A 15,980-nucleotide genomic window follows, 5' to 3' on the forward strand; every position below is an offset into this window, starting at 1 on the left:
TTTAGGCCTAGAAGTATTGAATGATTTAACCAGTGAAAAATAGCAGATCTACAAGCTCACAGCGCAGCACCGAGTGCCGCGCTGCGAGCTTGTAGATCTGCTATTTTTGAAAAAGTCGTGAAAATGTGTGCAAATCTTTGAATATGTGTATTTTCAAAGAGAACGATTGTAACTCAAATTTTGCTTCTGGGTGGTCCCTGGAACTAAATATTTTGAGATGCGGGCCAAATACATATCATTTTGGGGGTCCTTCACATGAAAAGGTTTGAGAACCACTGACATAGTAGTCTCTCAAGAACAGACTAACTGAGCTCCAGTTAAGTGAAAAGGACGTTTCTTTGACGATGGCTAACCAGATTGCTGACATAGAAACATAGGGTTTTTCAAAAAATCTTAGAAGGATTCAAAAGACACATATAGAATCGGGTCAAAATTCTAATTTTCACGATTTTTCAAAAATAGCAGATCTACAAGCTCGCAGCGCGTGAGCTTGTAGATCTGCTATTTTTTAATAGTTAAAGCATAAAATAATGATACACAATAATGTGTACCCGTTCTCAACGGGTTAACTCATTCATTATTTAGCCCATACCTTTGGTGATGCTGAGCGTGTTGTCTCCGCTGGCCACAAAGTCATAAAGTGCAACAAAGAGGTTGGGGTCGCTCTCGGCAGCCCCCAGCAGGTTCTCCTTGGAGCTCCAGCGCACCGCCTCCGTTAGTGCCGCAGAGTCCAGGCCAAAGGGCCGGTGGAGAGCTTCTGGAAAGACGGGTGAGGAGGATGGAGAGAGAGAGAGACAGAGAGATAGAGTGTGGGAGAGACAAGAGGAAAAACACTGTGAAATAGAGGATTATGTATATTGACACAGCAATCAAAACCCGCCTTGAACATAAAAAGGTGTGCTTGGAGGGAGCACACGCGCATTAAAAACAGCCAACATACAATGAAACGCACCAAGACGGGGAGCAAAAAATAGGACATCTTTAACACGTTGCAAGCCGCGGCAGAACCCTCTGAACAGAGGTAGCGCCGAAGAAATAAGCCATTTATTTACAAACATGTTTTAAAAAAACAAAGCCCACATGATAACAACACGTACTGGAGTGCTCGACACAGCGTACATATTCATCCTGCAGAGGTCGGCGATCTTACTTTGGCGAGGCGGAGGGGAGATCAATTCCATTCGTTTACGTGCGGCGAAGCAGGGAAAGGAGCGATAGAGAAGCGGCGCCCGAACGTGATTGAAACCGCGATCCACGAACAGAGACAAAGACCAGCCATCTTGTTTGAGCTTCTTGCTGAGTTTCAACACTGGGGAGAGGATGAGGCTCCTCCTGGCCAGCCATCCATCCAGAATGTGAGTCAACGGCGTGGCCTGCTGGATATTAGGAGTATCACACCCAGCACCAGAAAATGACTGTCAGAGCATATTAACCCTTTCAGATCGCTCCAAAAAGACACAGAGAAGAATTTCCGATGTTTTTTTTTTTTTTATTATAATTTATATCAAAAGTCCGGGAATAGACGGCGTGGCTGATGGGACCCAGTAGGAAGTCCGAGGGAGTACGGCCAGGCTTAGAAGGTGTTAATGCAGATCAGTGCATTCCCGGTTCTCAACTTCTTTCTCTGTGCAAAATAGAGCTGCCACTGCTGATTATACACAAGCAGGCCAGATCACTGTCAGTTCATGATATGAATGAAAAACCAGTGTTCCAGGCAGCATGGTGCAGATTAATGAAAGACAGGCAAGGGAAGAGAAAGGCCTGGGCCACAGGGTAGTGGTCCAGGCGCCTAGGCTGGTAATCCAGCACTTGCAGCGTTGCAGGTTCGGGTCCCGATCCTGATGACATTTGCTGCGTGTCACCCCCCCCCCCCCCCCCCCCCTTCTCTCTCCCTGTTTCCTGTCAGCCTACTGTGTGCCTATCAATAAAGGCAGAAAAGGCCCCAAAAAATATATATAAAAAGAAAAAAAAAAGAAGGGAAGAGAAAGTCATGTAACCAAAGAAAGAAAGAGAAAGTAGTTGTAATCAAACAACAGTAGATTCAGATAGTAGATGCTGTAAATGTACGACCCGTGGAGCACCCTGGGGTCTGTGTCTACCTGTCAGTGTGGGCTCAGTGTAAGGCTGGCTGGTCAGGGTCGCCCATTCTTCCTCATAGCTGCTGTTTGCCCGCAGGCACTTCAAACGCATTCCACAGATCTGTTCTAAGAGTGCGCTGTGTCTAGCCTGAACAGGTAAAAAGTGATCTGGGACTGGGAGGGTTGATCTGTATGTGAATATAAGGAGAGCAGGACCGAGGAGGAGCCAATGACATGTGATACCAAAGATTCTCTTTCGTTACGCACAGAATGCCTCAATTTACATAAAAATTCACACAGTATACCGTACATACGTGAACACACACACCACACGCATACTTACAGACAGGCCACAAGCATGCGCGCACACACACACTCACACAAAATACACAACAGCTGCTAGTAAACGCCACTGCATGCCTCGACAGCTGCTGACTGAGTGAGACAGAGGGGGATACAGTATGTGTGCAGTACGATAGTTTTTGGAGCGGTGAAAGCGCTCCCAATAGACAGGTATGTCCGTGGGTATGTGGGTGGCTGGCTGGCTGGCCGTGTCCGTCCGTCCGTAGCCTGGCAATACCTTGAGTGGCCACACACAACACACTAGTTAAAGGAGGGGCGCTGTTTTGTGCAGGCCAGGCACACTCAACACTCAACACACACACACACACACACACACACACACACACACACACACACACACACACACACACACACACACACACACACACACACACACACACACACACACACACACACACACACACACACACACACACACACACACACACACACACACACACACACAGTATAGCTGCTCAGATTCACCGCTCCACTTCGAACCGAGGTTTGATTTTTAAAAGAACTTTCCTGACAAACATGCAATTATTACTAATATTACTACGATACATTAAGGACTAAGGAGGAAAGAAATAAGTGCTGCTTGTGATCACAAAACTACAGAAAATAAGAAAAGCTTACATATAATTATGAAAAGTGTCTGGCTTGCTATAGGTCCAACTGATTTGCCAATGGCCTGTTGCAATACAAATGACCAAGCTTTTCAAAAGGTGTGGGCTTAGTTGTTTGTTTTTTTAAGAATACTACAAGGCACACAACTGCCATCACTCCTATCTTCTTAACATCAGTGTTTTGTACAGTAAGTAAATACCTGTGAAAAACGTTACAGGAGGATTTTAACTTTAGATGCAGAACTTTTGTGCCACTGTCCATCGTTACGATTCGTTAGCCTACACCACGTGGCAGCAATATGACAGGGCCAACACAGCTGCCCAACCACAATCTGAGCTCTTCAGGTTATAGTATGTTAACTTACCCCCAATACAACATACAGTAAGTACTTCAAGCAGAATATTGTCGCTGCTTGGTGGAAACCAAAAGAGTTACTTTTCAGCGAATGGAAAAAATAACCTGTCTTCCAGTGGATACTAGTTAGTCACAAGCTAGTTTAGTCACAAGCGTGTTAACAGTTTCTATTACTTAGTCACAAGCTTGTTAACAGTTTCTATTACTTATAAGTATTTATATATAAAACAGACTGACTTAATCACTTTAACACTGCATAACATGTCAAAGACGTTCACAGTTTCTCAATTAAATGTACATGAATAGCAGATCTATAATTCCACAAGTCGCCAAGACTCGCCATACAACCATTTTTGCAACCTTTGCACAATACTGTCATATGACTAGTAAAAAGGGTCTTTAAAAAAGATAAAAAGGATGAAACATGGAGATACAAGGCTTCCGTCCCAACAGTGATGATATGCAACACTATCCTAGAGGCAGTTGAGCAAGGCGTTTGTCATTATGTGACGGTAAAGCTCCAGCTATGAGTGATGCAAGTTCAACTACACACCTATAGATCTTACCTTTGTTCTGGACCAACTTGCATTGCAACGCAGCCGTGGCCGTGACCTGACTCAACCACAGCTCCCAGTACATCTTCTGCTCTGGTGTGAGGTCCGTTACCGTCACAGTAATCCACTTGGCCTGTCTTGACTCAGTCCCTTTAGAACGCTCTCAATGCGGCGACTGACTGACCAACCTCCAATGCTAAAAACTACGACCATGAGCTTACATTTTCTGTCAGAATGAGCCCCCCCCTCTCCCCAAAAAACCTCAACCCCTGACTGGTATTCTAAACTATCCAACAGGATGAATACCAGTATGGTCAGAGACGCGAGGGAGTCAGAAAGAAGAAACCCAGACCCCCCAGACTAAGTACTCTGCCCACGCGGGCCCTGAATTAGAGCGTCTACACCTCTGAAGCTCCGGCAGAGCCTCCGGCTCAGTAGGAGTCTGTCGGGGCCCCTGAGGTCTGGTCTACAGGAGCTCACTACTGCCTTTCATGTGGCCTGGAGGAGTGAGGATTTCCAAGGTTCATCTGGGGAGAACATAGAGCCATGACCGCTGCTCTCTGTGGTTGGACGCACTGTGAGGCATATCCAAAAAACGTGGTGGTCGAGGCCAGTGGGAGAAGGGACGTTTGCAAAGGGATGGGGGGAATACAGAAGTTGGGGGCAGGGCTGCGTGTATGGTATGGAGGAAAGATGAGATGAATCTGCTGTGTGGGTCTCCAGGAGTGTGTGAGGCGTAGTCCAGTCCTGTGGTCTGCAGCAGATGGCACGTCTCTCCTTTGGGGGGAGAGATCCTATTGACCCATGCTTAGCTTGGAGGAGTGTGTGTGTGTGTGTGTGTGTGTGTGTGTGTGTGTGTGTGTGTGTGTGTGTGTGTGTGTGTGTGTGTGTGTGTGTGTGTGGTGTGTGTGCGCACGCATGTGACTGCAACTGTTCTATGCAGCATATGATAGGACAATGTTTCTCGATATCCTATAGCAGTCTTCCCTGGTATGTTTCATAATGCATCGTTCTAATGAATGTAACCCATGTGTGTGGGTGTGCGTGCATGCTTTTTTTCCCCTCCTATGAGGGCTAGGACAATGTTTACCAAAATAACTGTGTTCCTTGGAATGTTTAATCACACCTAAATGTAACACATTTAGTTTTCTTTTCATTATTAAGCTCAGGTTTATGCCCGAGTATTGAAAGCTCTGCCAAAGCGCGGCTGCATGCTTACCATCAATACTGTGCCTATGTAAAAAGAGAGAGAGAAAAAAAGTAAGTACCGCACATCTTTGTGAGTGCTGGCATCTTTCATTTCTATGTATCCCATATTTATTCAAGTCTTGATTCCAGTGAAACATGAATACTGAAAAGAAAATGTCCCTGTATAAATAAAATCCTGCATAAACTCCAAATGGAATTCCGACTGCTAAAAATACATGGATGAATAAAAAAAATGCTGTTCTGATTGCTTGGCAAAGATCAATGCTTCCAGCGCTGAGAGACTTTGACTGAGGCAGCAGTTGGTGTGCGTGGTGCAAGGCGTGTGTCCGCCTGTGTCCCTGCGTGTGTGTGACAGCGTGTGTGTGTGTCTGCTGTGAAGCGCAGCACATGTGCGTTCTGAGGAGACTGTTGCCTTTGTGTAGGAGTGGAGAGCTGATGGTGTTTGTGAATCTGAGTGCCCCCCCACCCCCGCCCAAACCCCTCCCCACTACAGCCCCCAAGACAGCTGGGACAGAGGTGACCCTGGTCCTGAAAGATGGACACACACACACGTATGCATGCATGCTGTACACATATCTCCATAGCGATACTGAATCTCCTTGGCTTCAATAGGGGACCCCAGCTTCTCTTGCAGCTGTTTGTGTGCATTGTGTGTGTGTGTGTGTGTGTGTGTGTGTGTGTGTGTGTGTGTGTGTGTGTGTGTGTGTGTGCGCGCACACTCATGCCTGTGCCTATGTATATGGCCTTCCCTACGCGAGCCCACTTGTACCAGAATATTAACAACAACATCACTTACACAGCCTAATCAGAAACAATACAGACCATATCTGAAGCCCTTGGACAGGGGGAAGTATTTTTAGCTGCTGGGTGAACAAAACAAAGCAGAATGAACATCCAGAAATAACCCCGCAGTAGAGAACAGTGGAGAGCAGAGTGATGGTGTGTGTGTGTGTGTGTGTGTGTGTGTGTGTGTGTGTGTGTGTGTGTGTGTGTGTGCGGAGATAGGCGGCTGTCCGCCCTTAGGAAGCCCCAACAATGAGCCGAGACAATGTCACGGATGAGAGCCACATCCACAACAAGGCATTACACAACCCTATAGGACAGAGCAGTTCCTGTGGAGGCCCGGGGACAGTGGAGTGGAAGGCAGGGAAGATAGCTGACAGAAGGCATGGAGATCAGATGGATTGGCTCTCCTCTACATCAGTGGTTCTCAACCTTTTCAGGCTGTGACCCCCAAAATAATCATATTTTAACTGGGGACCCCCCCACCCTGACGAGCACTAAGAGTCGAGGCATTACATTTTGTATAACACGGTTCTATTGTGAAAATAGGCGATCTACATTGTGAGCCCCCAAAATCATTTGGGGAACCCCCTGGGGGTCCCGACCCACAGGTTGAGAACCACTGCTCTACATGGGTAGTTAAAAGGATCCCTAGCTAATACGACAAATATGCCTTAATACATTATAATTGTCCTCTATAACTACTATGTAACATTAAAAACACCTTAAATATTTTAGTTCTTCTAGAAATAGCTAATCTTTCACTCAATAGGGGAAATACCTGTCTTAAGTTGATGATGTCATAAATGCCATGTGATCTATCCCTATGGAATTTATGGCATGCATGTGCAAAAAACACATTTGAAATATTGATTTGATGCTCATATTAACCATAGGAAGTATTACGTTTGTTTTTTATTTTCACATGCATGCCATAAATTCCATAGGGATAGATCACACATGACATTTATGACATCATCAACTTGCGACGGGCATTTCCCCTGTTGAGTTTAAGATTGGCTATTTCTAGAAGAAATAAAATAATTGAGGTGTTTTTAATTTTACAAAGTAGTTATAGAGGACAATTGAGGACAATTATAATGTATTAAGGCATATTTGTCGTATTAGCCAGGGATCCCTTTAATATAGTTCTGAAATATCCATTAGCTTTATTAGCATTAGATTTAGTTTTGTGTTTAGGCATTTCAGTTAACAACATATTTCTTTCCCTTTTAGTTTTAGTTAGCTATAATAACCCTTCTCTACATGTATGAAAGTAATAATACAACTAAAATGGCACACATATCCTTTGCCCCATGGTAAAGCACTGCTTTACTAGACTGCGGGGTGTACAGGTTATCTAAGGCCAGTTCTCACCTACAATGCAGCTGCTTCTTTCCACTCAGCGTTACCCCCTGATCCATCAGCCACACTGACAGTTTCCACGGATTCCAGATTTAATGATAAGCTGCGTAAATCACATTGCGGTGTTCAGATTGTCCTCACAATGACAACAACTAGCTGCTTATATTATGGGCATGTAGATTAGTGTGGTTCTTTGGCCAAATGGAAATAGCAATCTTTAGATTACATACTTAGTACAACAGTGCTTCCCGAATGTAGAGAGAGATTCATTGGAAAATGGAAATAATGTTTTACAAAGCACGTTATAGGGATGAGCATGAAAAGTTGAGTAGTCCAATTAACGTGGAACAGATCGAATACCAGTATGAGTTAGGTAGGCTAAGTGATTGCAATGTTGATAGCGTGAGTGCGAGCTCCTCAACTCCAGCGAGCTCCTCAACTGCACTGCAATCTGTGCTGTATTCAGGTAGGATTACATGCAGCAGAGAAAGCAAAGTGAAGAGAATAGAGAAATTACTTATTCCTGAATAAGCCATGCATGCAGTTCAACTGATGAAACCCTATGCCGTAACGAGTGTCTTTGCCAAGCAAGCAGTACCTGTCGATACCTGCTACTACAACCTTGGTTCCAGAAATGTTTTTTCCAGTGTGGGACAAGTGTTCCTTTATATGGATTAGAAACATTGCATGGCAGTTTTGTTCGACATTTAGATTTGTTTTACTGTAATGACATGCCTAACATAGGGACAACAAGATCAAAGTGGTTTAAAGAAAATTTGAAATTATAGTTTAGATAGATTGGCTGTTTGGAAAGAATTGTGAAATATTGTGTGCTGCCTGCCTTATGTTAATCAACCTATTTGGTTATCGTTAGCCTGGTAATTTATTTCTGTAGCAATCTAAATGGCTTTCATTGATCGCAGTTTGGCCAATGTTTAAGGGCAGTCATGGGCAGACGCAACATTATGTTATTATTACTAGACCTTACCCGTTCGAAGATATGTGCTCCAAAATATGTGCAGAGTGTGGGTTGTGGGGAAAGTTACTGTGGTGCGTGCGTGAGAATATGTGGGAGCATCATAATGTAAGGAGCAGCTCATGGAGGAGTGTATATTTATGATGCAAATAATTTAACAGCAAATTTAGGTGAATAGAAGTATGAATGCGCTTGCTCCACATAGTTTTTTCATACCCGTTGGAAGATGAGACACACATCAAACGCACCTGGTAAAAGCGAGAGAGAGAGAGAGAGAGAGAGAGAGAGAGAGAGAGAGAGAGAGAGAGAGAGAGAGAGAGAGAGAGAGAGAGAGAGAGAGAGAGAGAGAGAGAGAGAATGCACATTCCTAACTGTGAGAGAGGGGTGTGTGTGGGGCTACAGATCCCATGGCCTGGAGGAACGGACCGTAACCATGACAACAGGCTAAGAACGCTAATAACGCTAATAAACAGCTTTACTTTGGGAGAAATGAAATTCGGGCTCCGTCACCGTTGGTATAATGCTAATGGCCAATACCATGTGAACTTTGGGATCGGTTGCTGAAGCGAGTGAATAGATAAACGTAGATAAGCGTGAGCGTTAGAGCGTGAGTGTGTGAGTGAGTGAGTTGTTTGGTGGTTTATCTGATAGATATTTATGTCTGTCTCCATCTACCAATCATCTGGATATATTTGAACACACCTTTACCAAACCAACCGAATGCCTCCATATTAGGAAGAAATGCCCTCCGTCCTTCACATTGGTTGTGCAATGTTTTCTTTTTAATTCATGAATTTTTACCACCCCACACAGGATTAGAATGCCACCAATTGGAGGAGATCTCTGAACAAAGTAAACTACACTTCTTTCTACATTGTAGACATGCGTAGCATGTTCATGTTGTGTTAGTAAATTCATCATCATGTCATGATGAAGACCTCCTGGTTGAAACATTGTCTCATAAAACAATTAGCCTATATGTTTTTGTTTACATTGAGACTCGAGTGTGTGGTGCAGTTCTCTTTCTTCTGGTTGTTTTTACTTTTGCTGTGACAATCACCTCACCAATACAGGCTGTTGCCATCATATGTTGTGACACATTTAGTCATGTGTCCTAAAAATATATGGGGATGATAACATGATGTGACTAGTCTACTCAATTTGAAAATCGGCTGGCATTTGTCAACTGAAAACAAGAAATGCCCATCCCTAAATTATGATTCAACTTTCACACTATATCAGTTTCACTTTGACTTCACCAGGTATTTCCTAGTTGTGCCGACTGTTCCAAGAACTTTCTACTGTTTTCACTTGTGGTTCAGTTTCATAACATCATACAGAGACTGGTATCCTTTTGAGACAGACAGACAGACAGACAGACAGACAGACAGACAGACAGACAGACAGACAGACAGACAGACAGACAGACAGACAGACAGACAGACAGACAGACAGACAGACAGACAGACAGACAGACAGACAGACAGACAGACAGACAGACAGTACATGCATGCAGACAAACCCTGTTCTATACAGGATGGCTTTTGACCACGGCATAAAAACATAACAGCCAGTACTAGCTAGCACTCAACTGTGCTTTGGCCCCACGAGGAGCCTATAAACTTGCCATGGCAGGAGTTGAGAGAGACTGAAGGACAGAAAGAGAGGAGCCAGCTGTTGATGAAAACAGGACACAGGACAATAGCCTCATTGATGCCACATCACAAGTGTGTAGATTGGATGAGGAAGGCCTTCTCTTGTTCTTTAGGGCTTTGTTTTCACCATCAAGTCAATACTATTACAATGTAGCCTGTCTGCTCACTGATAAACGGACTGTCCATTAAAATACCATTTAGTTTAGTCCATTGCCGAGGGATAGGCACGTACTGTATACTAGGAGTGGGAAAGCACCTACAGTGTTTGATTGTACTAGAGGTTCGCGGCCCTTCGGGCCGCTCACATCTAGAGATCGCGCCTGCTTCGCAGGCGCTCACAGCTACGTTGCAGCAGTGATCCACCCACATCCATCCATCCATCCATCCACATCCATCCATCCATCCATCCACACATCCATCCATCCATCCACATCCATCAATCCACATCCATCCATCCATCCATCCATCCATCCATCCATCCACACATCCATCCATCCACATCCATCCATCCATCCATCCATCCACATCCATCCATCCATCCATCCACATCCATCCATCCATCCATCCATGCATCCAACCACATCCATCCATCCATCCATCCACATCCATCCATCCATGCATCCATCCATCCACCCATCCACATCCATCCATCCATCCACATCCATCCACATCCATCCATGCATCCATCCATCCACATCCATCCATCCATCCACATCCATCCGTCTGTCTGTCTGTCCATCCATCCATCCATCCATCCACATCCATCCACATCCATCCATCCATCCATCCACATCCATCCACCCATCCATCCACATCCATCCATCCACATCCATCCATTCGCATCCATCCATCCATCCATCCATGCATCCATCCATCCATCCATCCATCCACATCCATGCATCGATCCATCCATCCATCCATCCATCCATCGATCCATCCATCCACATCCATCCATCCATCCATCCATCCATCCATCCATCCATGCATCCATCCACATCCATCCATCCACTTACTGTACTGTACTTTACTGTACTCTACTCTACTGTACTGTACTTTACTGTACTCTACTGTACTCTACTGTACCTTACTGTACTGTACTTTAATGTACTCTACTGTACCTTACTGTACTGTACTTTAATGTACTCTACTGTACCTTACTGTACTGTACTTTAATGTACTCTACTGTACCTTACTGTACTGTACTCTACTGTACCTTACTGTATTGTACTTTGTACATTAATGTACTTTAATGTACTCTACTGTACTCTACTTTACCTTACTGTCCTGTACTTTAATGTACTCTACTGTACCTTACTTTACCTTACTGTACTTTAATGTACTCTACTGTACTCTACTTTACCTTACTGTACTGTACTTTAATGTACTCTACTGTACTCTACTTTACCTTACTGTCCTGTACTCTACTGTGCTCTACTTTACCTTACTGTACTTTGCTGTACTCTACTGTACTCTACTTTACCTTACTGTACTTTGCTGTACACTACTGTACCTGACTGTACCGTATTGTACTGTACTGTACTTTGCTGTACTGTACTGTACTGTACCGTATTGCACTGTACTCTACTTTACCTTACTGTACTTTGCTTTACTCTACTGTACCTGACTGTACCGTATTGTACTGTACTGTACTTTGCTGTACTGTACTGTACTGTACTGTACTGTACCGTATTGCACTGTACTCTACTTTACCTTACTGTACTTTGCTTTACTCTACTGTACCTGACTGTACCGTATTGTACTGTACTTTGCTGTACTCTACTGTACCTTGCTGTACCGTATTGTACTGTACTATGCTGTACCTTGCTGTACTGTATCTTACTGTACTGTAATCTACTGTATCTTACTGTACCGTATTGTACTGTACTCTACTTTACCTTACCTTACTGTACTTTGCTTTACTCTACTGTACCTGACTGTACCGTATTGTACTGTACTTTGCTGTACTCTACTGTACCTTGCTGTACCGTATTGTACTGTACTTTGCTGTACTCTACTGTACCTTGCTGTACCGTATTGTACTGTACTATGCTGTACCTTGCTGTACTGTATCTTACTGTACTGTAATCTACTGTATCTTACTCTACTGTACCTGACTGTACCGTATTGTACTGTACTTTGCTGTACTCTACTGTACCTTGCTGTACCGTATTGTACTGTACTTTGCTGTACTCTACTGTACCTTGCTGTACCGTATTGTACTGTACTATGCTGTACCTTGCTGTACTGTATCTTACTGTACTGTAATCTACTGTATCTTACTGTACCTCTCTCTCTCTCTCTCTCTCTCTCTCTCTCTCTCTCTCTTTCTCTCTCTCTCTCTTCTCTCTCTCCTCTCTCTCTCTCTCTCTAACCCCCCCCTTCCCTCTTGAAACCCGATACTCTTGTGACCATGATGACAAACTCACTCTACAGAGGATTGCGCAATAGGTATTGCGAAATAAGCATACAAACACAAACTGTACGGTAAATATGCATTTTGAAAAGATGACACTAAGTGGATTACGTTCAGCATAGCATGCAGTATATATTTCTGTAATAATGGTGACTTCCAACACGACCGAATGTCGGGAACCGCCGAACAGAATCCGTCTTTGGCCGTTTTGAGTTGGTGTGGCTGAGATTACCAGGTAATCCGATTGGATAGATAGATACCTTTATTATCCCAAGGGGGAAATTCAGTCCAAGGGGGAAATTCAGTAAATATGGGATATTGAGGTGATCAATTGAGTTAAAAAAAAGAAAGAAAAAAAAAAACAGATAGTCAGACTTTATCTTACATGTTTTGTTTACCTTAAATGATTAACTCATTGTTTGTTTATTTGGTTTTATTAAATGTACTTATTCTATGCTTGTTTTATGAAAATTATACAATATAGAAATAGGATTTTCACTGTCAGGCCCTGGGCAATCACTCCAGCCTTGAACAACGGGCCAGAAAAGGTTGCCCACCCCCTTCTCTAACCTTTCGACTACGCCCCTATAGGTAACATGCACACACTTGCTACTTCCTCCCCCTCATGTCCAGAACCTCAGTCTATCCTCACTCACTCACCCTGGCCCCGCCTGAAACACATCCAAGTAACATACATCTCCATGAGTAATTACACACACACACACACACACACACACACACACACACACACACACACACACACACACACACACACACACACACACACACACACACACACACACACACACACACACACACACACACACACACACACACACACACACTTACTTGCTGGGAATGCTGTCGAGTCATTTCTTGTCTATACAATATAGCCAGTCTGTCTGTTGCTGGAGTCGATGTTCACCAATTAGGGAGTGGACAATGGCCAGGCTGGGCCTGAGGGCCAATGGATCATCAAGGAGAATGGAGATGAATGGAGGCCTAAAGCCACAGCTTGGCCAGCCCAGCACTGCCCAGCCCTCTTAGGGCCTGTTATGGGTTAATAATGGGATATAAGTGCCTCCCTCCAGGCAGCATGGCTAAGTGCTGCTTTATGTGACAGTGGAGAGGATGCAGAGTGGCCTGTGATGGCTTGGAGGAACTTCCTTTTCTTCCGCTGTGGTTTGCATCACACCTCAGCGCCAGCCGGCAATATGGCCTGTCAAGCTAAAGCCTAACGCATAGCCTCTTAACGTACACTCAATGCCGAGCTTAGACACGTCTCAGAGAGGCTTGACTCTGCTCTTTCTCATAGATGTCGTTTTGAAAACTCACTCATTGTCAGTCACCCTGATGTGGAAAATTTAGTAAGACTGTGGCTCTCAGCAGCTGACAGGTATTTCCGCTCAATCTCCAAAAATAATGAAGGACTATTGTTCCTGTACAGCAGACAGATGTGAAATAGTAGAGCACTACAAAGTGTGGAAAGGTGATAGCCTCTCAAGCCATCCCGAGCTACGTCATCACCAATGTGCTTCCTTTCTCGGTCTGGTGGTCCTCCCATCGAGTCTCTTTATGAGAACTTACGTTCTAATGTCCAATCAAATGGCTGCATTTGGAGCGACCCGCCTCACACCGCTCCTGATTGGTCGAGCGGCTGCCGCAGCTCTCACATTTTGAAAACAAACATGGCGGCCCCCATACCCGACGCGAGTTTACAAATCACAAATAAAAGCTGTATTAAGCGAAGTTTTTATTTGAAATCAACAGCATCTCAGAACTTAAAAAAGAACAACAGTTAGCATTTTTTGAATTTCTGTCTGGAAAAGACGTGTCTGCTGTTCTGCCGACGATGATGCACTGATGACTACGGACTGGACCTGTCAGTCAAAGTGAGTAACTACGTCATCGTAAAGCGTTGTCTATGGAGGACTCCCAGACTCTCCCCTGGGAGAGTCTAGCTGTTGCGAGGCTAGAAAGGTGATGCCGACGTGACTATGTTCACTGTCAGCCCGTTGCCTTGTTTTCACTGCTGATCTGCCAAACAAATCATAAAGCTACAAGACTGCACACAACCAGGATGATGTAAAAAGGATGGTAGGTTGGTTGGGTGTGTGTGTGTGTGTGTGTGTGTGTGTGTGTGTGTGTGTGTGTGTGTGTGTGTGTGTGTGTGTGTGTGTGTGTGTGTGTGTCTGACTGTCTGTATGCATGCACACACACATCCTTCCTATCCTTACAATAAAACTCCAAACCTGTGTCAGTCCTTCTGTCTGACCGGGTTTTTCTCCTCTGTGCGTTCAGCAAATGATCTGAACTTGCACACGGGGCAATGATCATTACACTGACAAACATGGTTTGTTTTAGCTGTTTATTCGCATTTTTATGTCATTTTTATGTCACCACCGGAGATCCAGAATTCAGGCTATGGGACCCATCGTCGTCATGGTTGTAGCAAACTATGGGATGAATGCGCACGGCCAACTGCCAGACAGACAAACTGTGCACGGGCATTGTTAGACCATAGTGTTAGACAGAGGATGCTGCAAACTTGTGTCCACTCCACACACGTTTCATGCGCGGGAGGGTGTTTGGATATCATCTTCATGCCACAACACAAGCGCGCAGATTTGTTCTAATCCAGATTGTGTTATTAGCATATAGCTCAAACATCAACTTCCCATGGCTGTGGGAGAGATGGGTCCATGTGTCCGTGTGTGTGCATGCGGGGGTGGCTACTACAGGCTATCAACTACTGGGGCTAACAGTGTTAGCTGCAGACAAAAGCTTGTCTCTGTAAATCACAACGTGTAGACATGAACTGTGTGTATACTTGTGCGCAGTGCGCATGGGTGTGGACTAGTGTTAGATAATTGTTGCGACCGTAGGTCGCAGTTACTTGCACTCCTATACTATCCAAACCTACACCGGCTGTCAGTCCGTCCGTCCTTCCCTCAGTCTGTCACACGTCACACTTTTGCCCTGCTCATATCTCCGCAACCGTTGCCCCGATCCATGCCAAATTTTGCCTGCCAAACTACAACCTCCAAGGACCCCCGGAGCTCCAGGGACCCCCAGGTGTAAAAAATGACCAAATGTGCAAAAATGACCAAATGACCACCCCAACGGGGCTGCTCACGGGGAATTCCCGGGGACCACCGACTCCTGGTGCTCCAGAACGGATGCAAAAGTGGTGACGCCCCCAGTGGAGGACCCTCTCCACTGCAGCTCACATAAAATGCCGTAACTCGGGCTAGGAGCGTCCGGGAGAGCCGGGGCCGGTACCTATTCGTCCGCCAAGGCGGCGCGGAGACCCCACCCCTCATGGCCCTCTTCTAGCGCCACCATGAGGCCGATTCTTGCAAAACACATTTTTGGACACTGCTCCTAAAATTTTTGCCCTAAAATCACTTAAATCGGTACACAGTATGTCTACACTCATTTCATCAACTTGGATCTGTCCCATATTGCGCCACCTTCAGGCCGATTTTTAAAACACATTTTTGGCCACTGCTCCTACAATTTTTGCCCTAAAATCACGCAAATCGCTACACAGTATGTCTACACTCATCTCATCAACATGAATCTGTCCCATATAGCACCACCTTCAGGCCGATTTTTAAA

The 15,980-nt window shown here is 44.7% G+C and overlaps 1 protein-coding gene across 1 annotated transcript in view; it reads right to left on the reverse strand.

The window, feature by feature from the left end:
• Nucleotides 1–15,980, reverse strand: part of abl2 (c-abl oncogene 2, non-receptor tyrosine kinase) — a 45,669-nt gene that overhangs the window by 13,724 nt on the left and 15,965 nt on the right. The window contains exon 2 of the mRNA XM_080735053.1: nucleotides 593–757. Within this exon, the coding sequence (XP_080591179.1) occupies nucleotides 593–757 (165 nt within the window). The remainder of the gene's footprint in view (nucleotides 1–592; nucleotides 758–15,980) is intronic.

This window comes from Nannobrachium achirus, assembly GCF_963921795.1.
Source record: "Nannobrachium achirus genome assembly, chromosome: 1".
NCBI lineage: Eukaryota > Metazoa > Chordata > Actinopteri > Myctophiformes > Myctophidae > Nannobrachium > Nannobrachium achirus.